A 21,992-nucleotide genomic window follows, 5' to 3' on the forward strand; every position below is an offset into this window, starting at 1 on the left:
TGATCCTTAAGATATTAAAGTGAAGGCAAGGTTAACTCAGTGGTTACTTACAAAAAAAGAGATATGCAAAATTCTTAATCTACACCCTTTTCCTGGTTCAAAACGACCACACCAAGCCTAAACTCATGAACATACACTCATTAAAGGCCCAGTGCAGGCCCAGTGTGTTTTATTTATTTCCCCATACTATGAGTTTGGAATAATACTGTGAAATTGTGAAAATTATGATATTGCCCTTTTAGTGTAAGAGCTGTCTGAAAAGACCGCCTGAAATGTCAGGCTGTTTCTGTGGGATGGAGTTTTGGCCTGCCTGGTGACGTCACCATTAATAGACCAATAAGAAAGAGAGTTCCAAACCTCTCTGCCAATAACTGCTGTTTTCAGTTTTCCCAGACAGTCCTAGCAAATTCATGCTTGAGAAATTGCTCTTGGTAAGAAGCTATTTTTGTTTCCTTTTGACCATTCTGATTGAAAACAATCACAGTAAAGTACTACATTGTTACTCAGAAATGATTTGATATTGAGATAAAAATGGCTGCATTGGGCCTTTAAATAAAACACGGACATTCTACTACTACCCAAACTCGCTAATAAGACACTAACACCCTCTCAGCAATTAATAACACTTTGCTTCCTGAATTGTTCTCTTTAGCAGCATCATGTTCATTTGTGACATTAACACAGAGGCATTCTGAAGGATGAGGAGAGGTAGGCAATAGGCATGGTGTTAAAAGGTATGTTGCCTGGGGCTAGTACATAGTTATTTCAATCACAGGACAAAAACTTTTGTGGAATGTAACCTATTGTATGAAATGGATTTGGAGGGAACCTAATCATGTGATGCTTTTGTTATCGTTTATTTACACTTAAACGACTTACAATAGCAGAAAATAACTCAAGGGGAGAGCCCATATTGTATTAAAGGTCGTCCTTGTTCACAACCATGACAACCATTCATAAAAACATGGTCACTGACTGACTCATGACATGCAAAACGACACCGGGCGTAATACCCAGGTTTTTTCCATGGGCTCTCTGCTACCAACTCTCTACGTCATATACTCAGTTATTGTTATGATTGGTTATTATATGACAAGTTCTCTTCTTGAGCTCTTGGCTACCAATCATCACGTTCACATAAATCTTACGTTATGAAAGCAATAATAGTTTTCCCACTGCTTGGGTGTCGGTCTCCTCTTCTCATATTTGCTGTGAGGCAAATTACATAAAATATGCAAACATATATCCCACCACCCAGCAGAGGACCTCTAACAAAGTAAACAAATTAATTAAACAAAGTTATCCATGACTGCAAGCTGGGAGTAAAGGTCATGACTAGGAGGAGAGTCACAATAGCTTGATTTTCACTCTCATCTCAACAACATGAATGGAAGAGCCGGAGGGGGGAGATAGTGGGTGGAAAGACAGAGAAAGAGAGAGAGAGTGTGAGAGAGTGTGAAAGAGAGAGAAAAAGAGAAAAAGAGGAAGGAAGAGGAGGAGTCTGCAAAGGCCAGAAGCAGGAATTGGGAGTGTGAGATAGAGAGATAGGAGGAGTGGTATCGTAGTTGCTCTGAAACCAGCTCACGATCCAGTGATAAGAGTTCCACAGAAGGAGTTTACTGTTCTCTCCCCACAAAACTCATGGAGCGAGCCTAGTGAAGAACTCAGTCTATAGGAGGCTTGCTATTACCTATACGTTCAAGGTAAGCAGACTGGTTTTCCAGAATTTCTCTTTCTGCATTCTATTCTCCTTCTCTTCCCTTTCCTATTTCTCCCCTTCCTTGCTTACACGGTTTTCTGGGTGAGGTATTTGCAGCTGTGTCTCTAGGCCTCTGGCCAGCTTCTCTCACACACACACACACACACACACACACACACACACACACACACACACACACACACACACACACACACACACACACACACACACACACACACACACACACACACACACACACACACACACACACTCTCTCTCTCTCTCTCTCTCTCTCTCTCTCTCTCTCACTCACTCACTCACTATCAGGGTTAGAAAAGCTTCCACGTAAAACACGGAACCAGAACTTGAAAATCTATGTGCAGCAATAGAAACAGGTTATGTGAAGTGAGATCTAGTGTGTTTTAGAATCATTCAAAAAACAAGCCACAAACTTCTTGTTTCTGCCTTACACAAGAAAACCTATGTTACACAAGACAGAGAGGAACATTTATGCTACTCTCTACTTCAGTGTGTGTGTGAGCTAGGAAGGAAATATAGTCAGCAGAGAGCAGCGAGGGTCTGGGAGAAGGACAGAAAGCTTCTGGAATGCATCCAGGGAAAGGGTCTAGAACAGGGCTCTCCAACCCTGTTCCTGGAGAGCTACCTCCTGTAGATTTTCACTCCAACCGTAATCTAGCACACCTGATTCTAATAATTAGCTCGTTGAGAAACTGAATCAGGTTAGTTACAACTGGGGAGCGAAAACCTACAAGAGGGTAGGTCTCCAGGAACAGGGTTGGAGAGCCCTGCTGTAGAATGGGTGGAATGGAGACATCACCTCTCAGGCCGCTCGCTACCTATACATGTGAAGGCAACCTGGACTCAGGAGTAGACGTAACATATTAAAAGAAAATCTATCTCCCTCCATTTAGTATGATATGTTATGTTTTGTATGGTACGCAGCAAATTGGCCGGTGTTACCTAGTGTTGATTTTTCAGTGTAACATTTCTAGTGTTGATTCAGGTGTTAAATTAACTCTAAGTGTTATATTAACACTCATTGGTGTAAAAGAACCCTAGTGTTGGTGTTAATAACCAGTGTTAAAGGTAAACCACGCCCACCATTATCATGTTTCTCAGCATGCTCTATTGCAGGTAGATTTTTGGAATTGTATTGTTTGTTTCAATATGTATGTTTTGGCATGTACATTAATTGATGAACTAATGTTATGCTACTCAAATATACGTAACATAGATTTTTCTAAACTAATCCAATCTGTTACTTATTGCACCCATTATTGAAAAGGCTGTTTCAGTTTACAGTGGCTTGCGAAAGTATTCACCCTCCTTGGCATTTTTCCTATTTTCTTGCCTTACAACCTGGAATTAAAATAGATTTTGGGGGGTTTTCGTATCATTTGATTTACACTACATGCCTATCACTTTGCAAAATATTTTTTATTGTGAAACAATAAACAATAATAAAATAATACTTTTGCAGCAATTACAGCAGCAACTCTCTTGGGGGTATGTCTCTATAAGCTTGGCACATCTAGCAACTGGGATTTTTGGCCATTCTTCAAGGCAAAACTGCTCCAGCTCCTTCAAGTTGGATGGGTTCAGCTGGTGTAGAGCAATCTTGAAGTCATACCACAGATTCTCAATTGGATTGAGGTCTGGGCTTTGACTAGGCCATTCCAAGACATTTAAATGTTTCCCCTTAAACCACTCAAGTGTTGCTTTAGCAGTATGCTTAGGGTCATTGTCCTGCTGGAAGGTGAACCTCCATCCCAATCTCAAATTTCTGGAAGACTGAAACAGGTTTCCCTCAAGAATTTCCCTGTATTTAGCGCCATCCATCATTCCTTCAATTCTGACCAGTTTCCCAGTCCCTGCCGATGAAAAACATCCCCACAGCATGATGCTGCCACAACCATGGTGTACTCGGGGGGGATGAGAGGTGTTGGGTTTGCGCCAGACATAGCATTTTCCTTGATGGCCAAAAAGCTCAATTTTAGTCTCATCTGACCAGAGTACCTTCTTCCATATGTTTGGGGAGTCTCCCACATGCCTTTTGGCGAATACCAAACGTGTTTGCTTATTTTCTTCTTTAAGCAAAGGCTTTTTTCTGGCCACTCTTCTGTAAAGCCCAGCTCTGTGGAGTGTATGGCTTCAAGTGGTCCTATGGACAGATACTCCAATCTCCGCTGTGGAGCTTTGCTGCTCATTCAGGGTTATCTTTGGTCTCTTTGTTGCCTCTCTGATTAATGCCGTCCTTGCCCTGTCCGCGAGTTTTTGTGGGCGGCCCTCTCTTGGCAGGTTTGTTGTGGTGCCATATTATTTCAATTTTTAATAATGGATTTAATGGTGCTCTGTGGGATGTTCAAAGTTTCAGATATTTTTTTATAACCCAACCCTGATCTGCACTACACAACCTTGTCCCTGACCTGTTTGGAGAGCTCCTTGGTCTTCATGGTGCCGCTTGCTTGGTGGTGCCCCTTGCTTAGTGGTGTTGCAGACACAGGGGCCTTTCAGAACAGGTGGATATATACTGAGATCATGTGACAGATCATGTGACACTTAGTTAAATAAAGTCCACCTGTGTGCAATCTAACAAATACAGTCATGGGTGGTCACTACAATTCACTCGAAAGTCAAGGCACAAGAATGGTTTAATCTATGCAGTGTGTTAATTTAACAGTGAAAAGTGTGGACTGCTATAGACACTGGACCAGTTTTAAGTTTGACACACTCTCAATGTTGAAAAAACACTGGAGAAGTTGCTGTGTATGTATTAATTTGTTGATGTCCATCATCCATTTCATATGATGTGTTACGAATTAAAATTCGAATGATATGTTATGAATTGCAATTTGTACAATATGTAACGAATTTGCAATACATACAGTTGAAGTCGGGAGTTTACATACACTTAGGTTGGAGTCATTAAAACTCGTTTTTCAACCACTCCATAAATTCCTTGTTAATTAACAAACTATAGTTTTGGCAAGTCGGTTAGGACATCTACTTTGTGCTTGACACAAGTAATTTTTCCAACCATTGTTTATAGACAGATTATTTCACTTATAATTCACTGTATCACAATTCCAGTGGGTCAGAAGTATACATATACTAAGTTGACTGTGCCTTTAAACAGCTTGGAAAAATCCAGAAAATGATGTCATAGCTTTAGAAGCTTCTGATGGGCTAATTGACATCATTTGAGTCAATTGGAGGTGTACCTGTGGATGTATTTCAAGTCCTACCTTCAAACTCAGTGCCTCTTTGCATGACATCATGGGAAAATCAAAAGAAATCAGCCAACATCTCAGAAAGAAATTGTAGGCCTTCACAAGTCTGGTTCATCCTTGGGAGCAATTTCCAAATGCCTGAAGGTACCACGTTCATCTGTACAAACAATAGTACGCAAGTATAAACACCATGGGACCATGCAGCCGTCATACCGCTTAGGAAGGAGACGCGTTCTGTCTCCTAGAGATGAACGTACTTTGGTGCGAAAAGTGCAAATCAATCCCAGAACAACAGCAAAGGACCTTGTGAAGATGCTGAAGGAAACAGGTTTAAAAGTATATATATCCACAGTAAAACGAGTCGTATATCGACATAACCTGAAAGGCCGCTCAACAAGGAAGAAGCCACTGCTCCAATTCTGCCATCAAAAGCCAGAGAACGGTTTGCAACTGCACATGGGGACAAAGATCGTACTTTTTGGAGAAATGTCCTCTGGTCTGATGAAACAAAAATGAAAAAGGGGGAGGCTTACAAGCCGAAGAACACCATCCCAACCGTGAAGCACGGAGGTCAGCATCATGTTGTGGGGGTGCTTTGCTTCAGGAGGGACTGGTGCACTTCACAAAATAGATGGCATCATGAGGGAGGAAAATTATGTGGATATATTGAAGCAACATCTCAAAACATCAGTCAGGAAGTTAAAGCTTGGTCGCAAATGGGTCTTCCAAATGGACAATGACCCCAAGCATACTTCCAAAGTTGTGGCAAAATGGCTTAACCTCTACGGGCTAGGGGGCAGTATTGAGAATTTTGAAAAAAATATGTGCCCATTTTTAACTGCCTCCTACACCAACTCAGAAGCTAGGATATGCATATTATTAACAGATGTGGATAGAAAACACTCTGAATTTTCTAAAACAGTTTGAATGGTGTCTGTAAGTATAACAAAACTCATATGGCAGGCAAAAACCGGAGAAAAATACAACCAGGAAATGAGAATTTTGTGGCTGTACTATTTTCGAGTCATTGCTAATAGATCACACAGTGACAAAGGATTCATTTTGCACTTCCTACGGCTTCCACTAGATGTCAACGATCTTTATTAAGTTGTTTGAAGCGTCTATGATGAACAGAGACCGAATTAGAATGCAGGGAAGTTGACGTCCCTGGGATGTCGTCACTTCATTATTGCATTATTGCATGTGAGGCGAGACATTTTTCAAAAACGTTTTTCAAGACACAGGAGAGGTCGGGTTGAAATATTACTGATGTTTCACGTTAAAAATGGTGCTAAAGATTGATGCTAAACAACATGTTTGAACGAACGTAAATAGATTTTTTTTTTAACTTTTCGTCATGACTTTTCCCCCCCGCCCTACATTTTGAGGAGCCTAACAACATGGAACAACTTGGAGTTATTTGGACATAAATTATGAACTTTGTCGAAAGAAACCACATTTGTTGGACCTGGGAATCCTGGAAGTGCCTTCTGATGAAGATAATCAAAGGTAAGGTTTTATTTACAATAGTATTATTGATATTAGATGGTGCTAACCTGTATATCCTAGCCTATTGTTCTTAGCATGTTCTTAGCATAGCACCCCGTTTATTGCAGTGTGATTTCCCAGTAAAGTTATTTTGAAATCTGGCAATGTGGTAGCATTTACGAGATGTTAATCTATAATTCTTTGAATGACAATATTATCATTTACCAATGTTTTCGAATAGTAATTTTGTAAATTGTAACGCTGCTTCACCGGAAGCATTTGAGGGGAAAAAAAATATCTGAATTTCACCGCTACTGTAAAATGCTGTTTTTGGATATAAATATGAACTTGATGGAAAAAAAATGCATGTATTGTATAACATAATGTCCTAGGAGTGTCATCTGATGAAGATTGTCAAAGGTTAGTGCATAATTTTAGCAGGTTATCTGCTTTTGGTGACGCCTGTCTTTAAATTGACAAAACATTACACACAGCTATTTTCAATGTACTCTCCTAACATAACCTAACTTTATGCTTTCGCCGTAAAGCCTCTTTGAAATCGGACAATGTGGTTGGATTTAGGAGATGTTTATCTTTCAAATGGTGAAAAATAGTTGATTGTTTGAGAAATTGAAATTATTAGATTCTTGCAGTTTTGAATTTCCCGCCATGGTCTCTTGACAATAAATCCCAATACCGGGATCAGGTCCTCAACAGGTTTTAAGGACAACAAAGTCAAGGTATTGGAGTGGCCATCGCAAAGCAAAGTATATTTGAACGTTCTATTTCGCCCAGAGTACAAACTTTTGATTTATTATTTTATTATTACTACTGTACCTACATTCTTAAAAACTAAAACAGAAAAAGTGTAAAAAAATGTAGGAAAAGCCATAAGAGGGAAAAGCACGATGGGATGGGGGATAGGGGGATGGGTAGAGAGAACAGTAGAGGGCTCTGAAAACTATTTTTGCTGAAATAACCACTTCCTTTTGTGACTAGAGTCTAATACTTCCTGTGGCACACATCAGAGGGCATGATAGGTCACCAAAAATAATTGTGAAGTCTGCCTAGGCCTTGCAGTCCCAAGATATATCTGAGCCTAGAGGAAAGTCTTTGTCCTCAGGCCTGTAGGGAAGCCAAAGCCAGGGAAACTACCAAGGACAAGGGTTTGGCCAAAGTGAAGCACTTTACACTTACAGTAATCATGTTACTGATCCTGAACTAAAGCCTTATTAGGTGAGAAGGGATGAGCTCACTGTAGAAAGTGATTGTGTGTTATGGGGAATGAGTGCGGTGGTGCCGGCTACTCTACAGAGGGACCTATTGAAGGAGCTACATGAAAACCACTGGGGCATGGTCAAAAACTAAGCTCTTGCAAGGTGCCACTTTTGCTGGCCCAGGTTAGACCCAGACATAGAAGACATGGTAAGGAGATGCCAGGTGTGTCAGTCTAATAGACATATGCCGAACCTTGCACCAGTGCATCCTTGGAAATGGCCTGAGAGCGCATCCATATAGATTTTGCTCAGAAGGGAAAGCACCAGTTCTTAGTAGTTACGGATGCATACTCACGCTGACAAGTAGTATTTTCGTTTTATATATCGTTTTTCTCGTTTTTTCGTATATATTTCGTATATATTTTAATATCACTTTCCATCTACGGACTGCATATACTCTCCTGCAACCCGCCTCACCCTATGTGGTGCGGATCTGCTATTTTTATACTTTAGAACCAGAACACCCATCAGAAGCTAGCTAGCTACTAGCTAGTAGTCAGTTAGCCACTGCTAGCGGTCTTCACCGTTAACTAGGACACCAGCCAGCCTCAGCTCGGTCAATACCTGCCAGTCTGCACAGCGCGATATCAACCTAGAGCATATCGGACAGCTTTTTCTCTACCACATCTCCGGATTCCTACCGCAAGCACTGAACCTTTACACCGGATCATCTCAGCTAGCTGGCTGCTATCCGAGTGGCTACTCCTGGCTAACGTCTCTGTCCCGAAGCAAGCACCAGTTAACCTTGAGCTAGCCTCGAGCTAGGCCAATCTCCCGGCTTGCCGAAGAGGTCCACCAACTAATTCTTGGGCTACAATACCTCTTTTGTCAATTGGTCTGGACCCTTTACTGCCAACACGGAGCCCCGCCGATCCATCACGACTGGTCTGCCGATGTAATCGCCCGAGGTGGTTTCAACAGGCTCTTCCGTTGCGACATCGCCGAAGGCCCACCTGCTAGCCCCAGCCCGCTAGCTGTCTGAATTGCCGCGTAGTAGCGACTGCTGAATCGTCTCCCTGACTCACCTATTGCTACTCTCTGGACCCTATGATCACTTGGCTACACATGCCTCTCCCTAATGTCAATAAGCCTTGTCTATTGCTGTTTTGGTTAGTGATTATTGTCTTATTTCAATGTAGAGCCCCCAGCCCTGCCCAATATGCCTTAGATAGCCCATTTGTCCCACCCCCCACACATGCGGGGACCTCACCTGGCTTAACTGGTGCCTCTAGAGACAAAACCTCTCATCGTCACTCAATGCCTAGGTTTACCTCCACTGTACTCACATCCTACCATACCCTTGTCTGTACATTATGCCTTGAATCTATTCTCCCACGCCCAGAAATCTGCTCCTTTTACTCTCTGTTCTGAACACACTAGACGACCAGTTCTTATAGCCTTTAGCCGTACCCTTATCCTCCTCCTCCTCTGTGCCTCTAGTGATGTAGAGGTTGACCCAGGCCCTGCAGCCCCCAGCACCACTCCCATTCCCCAGGCGCTCTCATTTGTTGACTTCTGTAACCGCAAAAGCCTTGGTTTCATGCATGTTAACATCAGAAGCCTCCTCCCTAAGTTTGTATTATTCACTGCCTTAGCACACTCCGCCTACCCTGATGTCCTAGCCGTGTCTGAATCCTGGCTTAGGAAGGCCACCAAAAATCCTGACATTTCCATCCCCAACTACAACATTTTCCGACAAGATAGAACTGCCAATGGGGGCGGAGTTGCAATCTACTGCAGATATAGCCTGCAGAGTTCTGTCATACTATCCAGGTCTGTGCCCAAACAATTCAAGCTTCTACTTTTAAAAATCCACCTTTCCAGAAACAAGTCTCTCACCGTTGTTATAGATCGCCCTCAGCCCCCAGCTGTGCCCTAGACACCATATGTGAATTGACTGCCCCCCATCTATCTTCAGATTTCGTACTGTTAGGTGACCAAAACTGGGATATGCATAACACCCCGGCCGTCCTACAATCTAAGCTAGATGCCCTCAATCTCATACAAATTATCAAGGAACCTACCAGGTACAACTCTAAATCCGTAACCATGGGCACCCTCTTAGATATCATCCTGACCAACTTGCCCTCTAAATACACCTCTGTCTTCAACCAGGATCTCAGCGATCACTGCCTCATTGCCTGCATCTGTAATGGGTCCGCGGTCAAACGACCATCCCTCATCACTGTTAAACGCTCCCTAAAACACTTCAGCGAGCAAGCCTTTCTAATCAACCTGGCCCGGGTATCCTGGAAGGATATTGACCTCATCTCATCAGTAGAGGATGCCTGGTTGCTCTTTAAAAGTTATTTCCTATGCCATCTTAAATAAGCATGCCCCATTCAAAAAATGTAGAACTAAGAACAGATATAGCCCTTGGTTCACCCTTGACTTGACTGCCCTTGACCAGCACAAAAACATCCTGTGGCGTTCTGCATTAGCATCGAATAGCCCCTGTGAACTTTTCAGGGAAGTCGGGAACCAACATACACAGTCAGTTTCGAAAGCTAAGGCTAGCTTTTTCAAACAGAAATTTGCATCCTGTAGCACTAATTCCCCCAAAATTTGGGACACTGTAAAGAAACTTGCCCAAGCCCATCCCGCTTCTCCATCACCAAAATCCAGACAGCTGATGTTCTGAAAGAGCTGCAAAATCTGGATCCCTACAAATCAGCTGGGCTAGACAATCTGGACCCTCTATTTCTAAAATCATCTGCCCAAATTGTTGCAACCCCATAGCCTGTTCAACCTCTCTTTCATATCGTCTGAGATCCCCAAAGATTGGAAAGCTGCCGCGGTCATCCCCCTCTTCAAAGGGAGTGACACTCTAGACCCAAACTGTTATAGACCTATATCCATCCTGCCCTGCCTTTCTAAAATCTTTGAAAGCCAAGTTAATAAACAGATCACCGACCATTTCGAATCGCACCGTACCTTCTCCACTATGCAATCTGCCTTCCGAGCTGGTCATGGGTGCACCTCAGCCACGCTCAAGGTCCTAAACGATATCATAACCGCCATCAATAAAATACAGTACTGTGCAGCTGTCTTCATCAACCTGGCCAAGGCTTTCGACTTTGTCAATCACCACATTCTTATCGGCAGACTCAGTAGCCTTGGTTTCTCAAATGACTGCCTCGACCTGGTTCTCCAACTATGCCACAGGATTCAATTCTCGGGCCGACTCTTTTCTCTGCATATATAACAATGATGTCGCTCTTGCTGCTGGTGGTTCTCTGGTCCACCTCTACGCAGACGACACCATTCTGTATACATCTGGCCCTTTGGACACTGTGTTATCAAACCTCCAAACGAGCTTCAATGCCATACAACACTCCTTCCGTGGCCTCCAACTGCTTTTAAATGCTAGTAAAACGAAATGCATGCTCTTCAACCGATTGCTGCCCGCACCCGCCCGCCCGACTAGCATCACTACTCTGGACGGGTCTGACTTAGAATATGTGGACAACTACAAATACCTAGGTGTCTGGTTAGACTGTAAACTCTCCTTCCAGACTTACATTAAGCATCTCCAATCCAAAATTAAATCTAGAATCGGCTTCCTATTTCGCAACAAAGCCTCCTTCACTCATGCTGCCAAACATACCCTCGTAAAACTGACTATCCTACCGATCCTTGACTTCGGCGACGTCATTTACAAAATAGCCTCCAACACTCTACTCAGCAAACTGGATGTAGTCTATCACAGTGCCATCCGTTTTATCACCAAAGCCCCATATACTACCCACCACTGTGACCTGTATGCTCTCGTTGGCTGGCCCTCGCTACATATTCGTCTCCAAACCCACTGGCTCCAGGTCATCTATAAATCTTTGCTAGGTAAAGCCCCACCTTATCTCAGCTCACTGGTCACCATAGCAACACCCACCCATAGCACACGCTCCAGCAGGTATATTTCACTGGTTATCCCCAAAGCCAATACTTCCTTTGGCCACCTTTCCTTCCAGTTCTCTGCTGCCAATGACTGGAACGAATTGCAAAAATCACTGAAGCTGGAAACTTACAGTGGGGGAAAAAAAGTATTTGATCCTCTGCTGATTTTGTACGTTTACCCACTTAGAAAGAAATGATCAGTCTATAATTTTATTTGAACAGTGAGAGATAGAATAACAACAAAGAAATCCAGAAAAACGCATGTCAAAAATGTTATAAAATGTTATAAAAACACCCCCATTTTATAGTTGTAAATGAGAACTTGTTCTCAACTGGCCTACCTGGTGAAATAAAGGTGAAATAAATAAATAAATAAAGTGTATGAGTAATACTTCAGCTACAGTCACGGTAGAGTCACTCTACCGTTCTCAGCCTATGAGTTAGTTGAGGAGTGTGTTCAGACAATGGGCCACAGCTGGTGTCAAAAGAGTTTAGATTTAAAATGGTTGCAAATAGCCAATGGCATTTGTATGCAGGGGTTGAGTTATTTGAATTAACAAATGATAATGGGGTTTCCGTTCTTGCATTGAAGTGATTGGATTACGAGATGCAAGGGCGGTAAAAGTTCAATGATGTATTGGAGAGTTGGGGCTGAAGACACTGTAGAGAGTAGTCAACTGTAATGTGTTAAGGAGAACATTAAATAAATCTGTTCCATTTATTATAAGTATGCTTCGGAGTCTTCAGTAAAAGAATCCAGCATCTTAGGATGCAACAGTTAGGAGATAGGTTAAAGGGTTAAGGTTAGGGTTAGGGGAAAGGTTAGTAATATGCTAAGTAGTTGCAAAGTAGCTAAAGTAGTAAGTAAGTGCAAAGTTGCTAAAATACTAAAGTTTACAATGATGAAATTCAAACTCGCAACCTTTGGGTTTCTAGATGTTCGTGTTATACACCCACAGCCTTTTTGTTTTGTCTTAAGTAGTCTTATGTAACCATACCATTCTAATTTGAGTGTCCCGGATTTACGTTTACTATGTTACTTCTAGTCTATGAGACCAGGCTGGTGAAGGAGGGGGTTAAGATGGGGAGATTCTCTTTTGGGTAAAAGACCATCCTCCGTCCTCTCTCCTCCATGACCCGGAAAACCAATAAGAGGTGGTCGAGGAGTGTGTCAATTCATTAGACAAGCAGAATAGTGTCCTCCCTTACTTGATAGTCACCTTTCATTGGGATACTCATGTGTATATCCTAATGTTTTAAAATAATATGCTACTTATTGTTTTATCTATAAAATGTCTTGCAAAACTAACTTAAATGGTTTTGAGCACTTTACACATTATTTTGGGATCCACCCCTGTAAACGTCATTTGCCTAATAATGTGCAAATGTAGAGAAGGAAGTGCTTCCACGTTCACTCTCCTCGCCGACTCCCCTTGATTGACTTTTAACTTTTTCAAAAGGAGGCAAGAGAGGAGAGAGGACGGAGAGAGGACGGAGGAGAGAGGACGGAGGAGAGAGGGCGCTGGAAGGGAGCAAATCGAAGTGATAAAAGGGCCTTTTATCACTTCACCTGTCCGCAGGCAGGGTTGGGGAGTAACTGTAATGAGTTACATTACCAGAAAAAAAGATTGGAATCAGAATAGATACTTTTGAGAAATTACATGATTATTTCTTTCATTACTTTTAAACCTTTAAGTTTTTTCTTGACATTCGATTCAGTATTGAACAAGGGTGCAAGTTTAAGTTTGTTCCACCTGAACGAGTCAGACCACAAGTCAGAGACCACTGTTGTTTTCTTCTATATACCTCTTAAGGGGAAAGTAATCAGATTACATTACCGAGTTTGGGTAATTCAAATGTTACGTTACTGATTACAATTTTGGACAGGTAACTGTAACGGATTACATTTCGAAAGTAACTTACCCAACCCCGGCTGCCGGACACATTAAGGTGTAGTCTAATCCTATTGTACTTGGGCAGAGAATGGCTGACACTGACACAGTGTGTATCGCTTCCTGGCAGCAGTGCCAATGTAAACTAGCTAGTCAGACGAGCTAGACTACCTGGACATGCTTTCGGGGAAGAAAACAGTTACTTTCAACATTCATTCTCTTGAATTGTTTTTATTTGTCTTTGGTCCAGCGCCTGTGGCATGATTGATGTGCTAATTCCTCTGTTTCTGAGCTCTGCATGCCAGGCCTGCACAAGGTCGGTGGTTGAGACTGGTGCCAAGATAAGTACAGTCGACTGATAAGGCTAACGCTTCACAGGGTTTACTAGAGGATGGCTGCTGAGGTAGGCAAAGTGTTCCGCGTTGTCAAGTGGTTCACAACCAACATAGATTACTGTTGGATTTGATGGTTGTCCTGGGGAAGGCTCGTGGAGAACCTTTGTTTTGTTTATGTTCTTACAAGAGTCCCAGACTCTTTTATGCTTCAGATAACCTGCTCATGGCAGTTCGGAGGTTTGCTTTGGAGTGGACAATAATGACCTCGTATTGGAGGTCTTTGACTGTTGTAGTTCTCACTTTGGTTTTTGCGTGAAGGCCGGAAAGATTGAAGAGGTTTCCATCTGTTCTGTATTGTACAGTGATTCCTGAGTGCTGCAAGGAAGAGGGAGAAGAGAGTTGGTGCCAGCATACATACTTACACACACACGGACCAACATGTTCACTTGTATTCCGTAATCTTTATCTGTCAATCAGCAGAGAATATGCTCTGATACCTTCGTACGTTCATGTTAATGTATTGAGTCAAACAACTGAGTTAACACTATTTACAATCTAAACTGCAAAGACGAAAATCAATATTTCTGTAAATGTTCCATGTATAAGGGCAGTACGAATGGGAACACAAAGGTATCAGAGCTATTTTCTGAACATGACTCAATCCGGTCTTTAACACTATATACACTGAGTCAAATAAAACATTAGGAACAGTTATGTTTTGTAACCCCCTTTTGCCCTCAGAACAGCCTCAATTCGTCAGGGCATGGACTCTACAAGGTGTCTGAAAGCGTTCCACAGGGATGCTGGCCCATGTTGACTCCAATGCTTCCCACAGTTGTGTCAAGTTGGCTGGATGTCCTTCGGGTGGTGGACCATTCTTGATAGACATGGGAAACTGTTGAGTGTGAAAAACCCAGCAGCGTTGCAATTCTTGACACACTCAAACCGGTGTGCCTGGCACCTACTACCATCTTTTGTCTTGCTCATTCCCCCTCTGAATGGCACACATACACAATCCATGTCTCAATTGTCTCAAGGCTTAAAAATCCTTCTTTAACCTGTCTCCTCCCCTTCATCTACACTGATTGAAGTGTATTTAACAAGTGACATCAATAGAGGATCATAGCTTTCACCTGGATTCACCTGGTCAGATGGAACAGAGTAAATAGGCATTTTAACATCATAGATTTAGCCGGTGGTAACTTGTGGAATAGACACCGGCTGGAATGAGGTTTTAACCAGAGAGGATTAGACACATCCAAATCAAATCAAACTTTATTTGTCACATGCGCCAAATACAACAAGTGTAGACCTTACCGTGAAATGCTTACTTACAAGCCCTTAAACAACAGTGCAATTCAAGAAGAGTTAAGAAAATATTTACCAAATAAAGTACAAAATAATAAAAAGTAACACAATAAAATAACAATAACGAGGCTATATACAGGGTGTACCGGTTCCGAGTCTGTGTGGGGGGTACAGGTTAGTTGAGGTAATTTGTACATGTAGGTAGGGGTGAAGTGACTATGCATAGGTAATAAACAGCGAGTAGCAGCAGTGTACAAAACAAATGGAAGGGGGGTGGGTGGGGGGTGTCAATGTAAATAGTCCAGTGACAATTTGATTAATTATTCAGCAGTCTTATGGCTTGGGGGGGTAGAAGCTGTTAAGGAGCCTTTTGGTCCTAGACTTGGTGCTCCGGAACCACTTGCCGTGCGGTAGCAGAGAAAACAATCTATGAAATGGGTGACTGGAGTCTCTGACAATTTTTCGGGCTTTCCTCTGACACCGCCTATTATATAGGTCCTGGATGGCAGGAAGCTTGGTTCCAGTGATGTACTGGGCCGTACACACCCTCTGTAGCGCCTTATGGTCAGATGCCGAGCAGTTGCCATACCAGGCGGTGACGCAACCAGTTAGGATGCTTTCGATGGTGCAACTGTAGAACTTTTTGAGGATCTGGGGATCCATTACAAATCTTTTTAGTCTCCTGAGGGGGAAAGGTTTTGTCGTGCCCTCTTCACGACTGTCTTGGTGTGTTTGGACCATAATAGTTTGTTGGTGATGGGGACACCAAGGAACTCTCAACCTGCTCCCCTACAGCCCCGTCGATGTTAATGGGGGCCCGTTTGGCCCGCCTTTTCCTGTAGTCCACGATCAGCTCATTTGTCTTGCTCACATTGAGGTTGTTGTCCTGGCACCACACTGCCAATGCTCTGACCACCTCCCTATCGGCTGTCTCATTGTTGTCGGTGATCAGGCCTACCACTGTTGTGTCGTCAGCAAACTTAATGATGGTGTTGGAGTCATGCTTGGCCACGCAGTCGTGGGTGAACAGGGAGTACGAGGGGACGAAGTACACACCCCTGAGGGGCCCCAGTGTTGAGGATCAGCATGGCAGACGTGTTGTTGCCTACCCTTACCACCTGGGGGCAGCCCGACAGGAAGTCCAGGATCCAATTGCAGAGGGAGGTGTTTAGTCCCAAGGTCCTTAGTTAGTGATGAGTTTCGTGGGCACTATGGTGTTGAACACTGAGCTGTAGTCAATGAACAGCATTCTCACATACAGTTCAAGTCGGAAGTTTACATACACTTAGGTTGGAGTCATTAAAACTCGTTTTTCAACCACTCCACACATTTCTTGTTAACAAACTAGCTTTGGCAAGTCGGTTAGGGCATCTACTTTGTGCATGACACAAGGAATTTTTCCAACAATTGTTTGCAGACAGATTATTTCACTGAAGATTCACTGTATCACAATTCCAGTGGGTCAGAAGTTTACATACACTAAGTTGACTGTGCCTTTAAACAGCTTGGAAAATTCCAGAAAAGGTTGTCATGGCTTTAGAAGCTTCTGATTTTGAGTCAATTGGCGGTGTACCTGTGGATGTATTTCAAGGCCTACCTTCAAACTCAGTGCCTCTTTGCTTGACATCATGAGAAAATCAAAAGAAATCATCCAAGACCTCAGGAAAAGAAATTGTAGACCTCCACAAGTCTGGTTCATCCTTGGGAGCAATTTCCAAACACCTGAAGGTACCACGTTCATCTGTACAAACAATAGTACGCAAGTATAAAAACCATGTGACCTCGCAGCCTTCATACTGCTCAGGAAGGAGACGCGTTCTGTCTCCTAGAGATGAACGTACTTTGGTGCGAAAAGTGCAAATCAATCCCAGAACAACAGCAAAGGACCTTGTGAAGATGCTGGAGGAAACAGGTACAAAAGTATCTATATCCACAGTAAAACGAGTCCTATATCGACATAACCTGAAAGGCCGCTCAGCAATGAAGAAGCCACTGCTGCAAAACCGCCATCAAAAAGCCAGAGAACGGTTTGCAACTGCACATGGGGACAAAGATCGTACTTTTTGGAGAAATGTCCTCTGGTCTGATGAAACAAAAATGAAAAAGGGGGAGGCTTACAAGCCGAAGAACACCATCCCAACCGTGAAGCACGGGGGTCAGCATCATGTTGTGGGGGTGCTTTGCTGCAGGAGGGACTGGTGAACTTCACAAAATAGATGGCATCATGAGGAAGTAAAAATGATGTGGATATACTCAAGCAACATCTTAAGACATCAGTCAGGAAGTTAAAGCTTGGTCGCAAATGGGTCTTCCAAATGGACAATGACTCCAAGCATGCTTCCAAAGTTGTGGCAAAATGGCTTAAGGACAACAAAGTCAAGGTATTGGAGTGGTCATCACAAAGCCCTGACCTCAATCCTATAGAAAATTTGTGGGCAGAACTGAAAAAGTGTGTGTGAGCAAGGAGGCCGTCAAACCTGACTCAGTTACACCAGCTATGTCAGAAGGAATGGGACAAAATTCTCCCAACTTATTGTGGGAAGCTTGTGGAAGACTATCTAAAACATTTGACCCAAGTTAAACAATTTAAAGGCAATGCTACCAAATACTAATTGACTGTATGTAAACTTCTGACCCAACTTCTGGGAATGTGATAAAAGCTGAAATAAATAATTCTCTCTGCTATTATTCTGACATTTAACATTCTTAAAATAAAGTGGTGATCCTATCTGACCTAAGATAGGGCATTTTTACTAGGATTAAATATCAGGAATTGTGAAAAACTGAGTTTAAATGTATTTGGCTAAGCTGTATGTAAACTTCAGACTTCAACTGTATGTAAATAAGGTATTTCTGTATTTTATTTTTAATACATTTGCAAAAAATTCTAAAAACCTGTTTTTGCTTTGTCATTATGGGGTATTGTGTGTAGATTGAGGTATTTTTTTTATTGAATCAAGTTTAGAATATAGCTGTAATGTAACGAAATGTGGAAAAGGTTAACAGGTCTGAATACTTTATGAATGCACTGTAGAGTAAGCAAATTAGTTGAATTCATGACCTCATTCGCCCTCAAAATATGTTTCATTCACATCATAACACACTTTATCTTTGTATTTTTATTTTATTTTTACCCTACTTTTCGATCTTGTCTCATCGCTGCAACTCCCCAACGGGCTCGGGAGAGGCGAAGGTGGAGTCATGTGACCCACCTAACCGTGCCTCTTAACACCCGCCAGTTTAACCCGGAAGCCAGCCGCACCAATCTGTCGGAGGAAATGCCTTTCAACTGGCGACCGGGGTCAGCCTACAGGCACCCGGCCAGCCACAAGGAGCTGCTAGGGCGTGATCAGCCAAGTAAAGCCCCCCCTGGCCAAACCCTCCCATTACCTGGACGACGCTGGGCCAAAGAATGAACTTAAATCAGCCACACAAGGTGCTGCACAACCAGTAGTGGACAACAGGGCTCCAAGCATTTTCTCTTGAGACACAGGCCAATATATGATTGTTGTAATTTGTGTGTTTTGGGATGCTGAAAAAAGTATGTTCTATTGGAGAACATTCAAGTCTCTGATCTCCTTATCAGAAAGTGTTCGGGTGGGCTGAAATCTTGCCTCAGAACTCTTGCCTCAACTGCAAAATAACATCAATGGCTTCACTTCTATTCCCGTAATCTTTATCTGTCAGTCAGCAGAAAAAAAAATGCTCTGAAACCTTCATAGATGATTGTTAATGTATTGAGTCACATTACGTGAAATGAGTTCTCAGTCTGCTACTTCTTAGGATCTGACCCTATATCTGACTAGGGGAAATGGCTGAGGATAGCACTACACACCAAGTTTGACTACAGTCAGATGCGACTGTTTGCACATAAATATATGGCCTAAAAGGATTACACAATATCCACAAGTTGCAATATCTCAACAAGGATATTTGTCAAATATATTGACACAATTACATACCCGGGTCATTTTATCAGGTACTATCTGATACTGACATATCTGAGCATGTGTAATATTGGATATTTTTTTACCAGTCTATTTGTTCAGTGACAGGCAAGTTAGTTTAGAAAGTTTAAGAAGTAATTCAGTTTCAGTGGCTAAGCTGTAACCCTCTGGGTTTTTCCATGTAACTTTCCGACTGTAGTAAATCTAACACCATAACCGATACATTAGCGGTCACATATAGCATGTTAAATGCATCTACAAGTACGTCTTCAATAGTTGGCATTCCTTCTTGGCTAGGTATCTTTTCCGTCCTCTTAAAAAAAGAAAAACGGATCATAATTCACTGTAATTTAATGATTAATGCCTCTTTCTCCCTCTCTCAGATGGGTGACCAAGATGTTTATGAAAGACTGTCGGGGTCCCAGACAGACGGAGAGATGGGCGATGAGAAAGGAGAAAGCGAAGGAGAGAGTGAAAAGAGGGGGTCATGGACAGGCACTGAGAGTTTCTACCAGTTCTCATCCTCTCTACGTGCTGTGGTTCGCATTAGACAGAAATACCAGACCATGAAGAAACGACGGCTGGAGTTAGCCGGGCTGGGTGGAGTAGGGCCAGTGGTAGGGGCTGGTCTCTTCACTGGGGCCCCTGTTCGCGCCAGCCCCAAAATCTTCACCTTTGAGGGGTTGACCCCCTCCAGCGCCACCACGACCTTGTCCTTGCTCCTCCAAAAGAAGAAGAAGAAGAGGTCGCGGCGGGTCATGTTCCCCAGTGGAGGGGGGTGCAGAGCCCCCCTCGTAAAGGAACGCAGCCGAGCGAAGAACTGCCTCTTCCTCCTCTGCACCATCCTCTTCCTCCAGGTAATGTGTATGTGTGTGAGGTTAATCTTCATCTTTGTCTTCCTCTTTGTGTGTTTATGTCTCATTCTGTACTTTATCCCTCCCTCCCTCCATACAGGTGTATAATGCCATAGAGAACCTTGACGACCATGTCCTGAAGTATGACCTGGAGGGATTAGAGAAGACTCTATGTAGGGAGGTGTTTGGCCAGCAGGGGGCGATGGAGGCTCTGTTAGCCCAGCTCAGAGACTACCTCTCTACCTACGTCCACAATAAACCCCTGGTCCTCTCCTTACATGGGAGCAGCGGCGTGGGGAAGAGCCACGTAGGGAGACTCCTGGCTGCGCACTTCCGCTCGGTGGTGGGGGAGCCCCTGGTTCTCCAGTACTTTGTGTTGCACCACTGCCCCCTGGAGGATGACGCCTGGCGATGCGCCCGAGCGCTGACGATCTTAGTGTCGGAGACAGTGCTGAGAGCAGAGGAGGAGGAGAAAATTCCAGTATTCATCTTTGACGAAGCAGAGCACCTTCACCCAGAGCTGCTTGATGCGCTGCGGGATCTGGTGCAATCAAACCTCTCCAACGAATACCTTAACGCAGTCTACCTGTTCCTTAGCAACCAAGGACACCATCACATCACTAAGCACCTGCTGCACAACTCCTCCAGCGACTCTATGATGACCGTGTCTGAGTACCATGGCAACTTCGTCAAGGAGCTGACCCCGTTGTTGCGGAACACTCTGGAGACGCTCCACCCACTGTGGGCAGAAGCTGAACTCATACCTCTGACCCTGCTGGAGAAAGGTCACGTGACGGAGTGCTTCCTGGATGAGATGATGAGGGAGGGGTTCTACCCGGACCGTACCAACATTGAGAGGCTGGCGGGGGAGATAGAGTACTACCCCGTGGTATGGGGCCGGGTGTATGCCCTGACAGGCTGTAAACAGGTTGTGGCGAAGGTCAACCTGCTATGAGAGACCTACAGAGGGATGTTGAGATTACAGAAGACAGGGACAGCGAAAGACGTGTCCTGAGAAAAGATACTACTGGACAGTGTCAGTTCCAAGAACTGTTTTGGCCCATAGTCTTTTGGAGCCTAAAGACTTTTGGTGTTTCTTGTGATCCATCAAGCAAACAAAGCCCACGTTACTAGCCAGAACCCACCATTGGGGGAAAAACATTGTGGTATGTCTGAGAATGAGGAGTATTTCCACGATGAAGGCTAATCATGTCAGATAATCGTCTTTTCTACGTTCTGTAACTTAGCACCATCCTGAACGAGCCCCTTGGTTACTAGATTAATAGATAATTACCATTTAGTTATGAGATAGGATAGGTAGGCCTAATATCATAGCCTGCACATCTGGACAGGAGTCAAAATCAGGAGTTGTGGTCATGGTGAAGCACCACTGCTCATTCTCCCACGATGCTGTTAGGCAAACTACTGACAGTAATACACAGACCCGCTCCCAATAGAGCCTTCAAACTCAACTCTGGACCTCGAAGCCAGTTCCACTTCATTTGTTCATTGTTCCCTTCTAATCAGGAACTGATTTAGACCTGAGACAATAGATGTGTGCAATTAGTTATCAGGGCTAAACAAAAAACCAGCAAGCTCCAGACCTCGTAGTGTAAGAGTTGAATACCACTGCAATAGAAGAAGATATTAGTAATTGTACCAAATGAGCCTGGTTGTGACAATGATAACGGCAGGGCCAAGAGCAGCACAGGAAAATGTGATTAAGTAGTTGTATTTTGTTAACATACTATCTTGATTAAACTGTATCATGCTTTCTGAATTATTCATCTTTCTGTTTGACAGCGACCAAGGGGTTTGGGACATAATGCTTGTTCTGAAGCCCCCCAGAAATAATTTTAAATTAAAAATACATATGCAAATCATTCCAACTGAACCAAATACTGGAATAAGCAGGCTGGTATGGTACAATCTCAGAAACACCGTGCCTCTACTCATCACATGGTCATCTATAATCTCAACTCCCTATCACTACTAATCTCACTAAAGTGTTAACGGGCCACGAAAATATTCTCAAAATAACGTTGAG

The 21,992-nt window shown here is 43.2% G+C and overlaps 1 protein-coding gene across 1 annotated transcript; it reads left to right on the forward strand.

The window, feature by feature from the left end:
* The first annotated feature begins 1,423 nt into the window (after positions 1–1,423).
* Positions 1,424–21,725, forward strand: LOC106562691 (torsin-4A). Its single transcript, XM_014127678.3, has 3 exons — positions 1,424–1,703; positions 19,475–19,948; positions 20,046–21,725. Exons 2-3 carry the CDS (start codon positions 19,475–19,477, stop codon positions 20,898–20,900), a joined length of 1,329 nt encoding a protein of 442 aa, XP_013983153.1. The 5' UTR covers positions 1,424–1,703; the 3' UTR covers positions 20,901–21,725.
* The last annotated feature ends 267 nt before the right edge of the window (positions 21,726–21,992 follow it).

Source organism: Salmo salar, chromosome 01 (assembly GCF_965601325.2).
Source record: "Salmo salar chromosome 01, fSalSal1, whole genome shotgun sequence".
In the NCBI taxonomy this organism is placed as follows: Eukaryota; Metazoa; Chordata; class Actinopteri; order Salmoniformes; family Salmonidae; genus Salmo; species Salmo salar.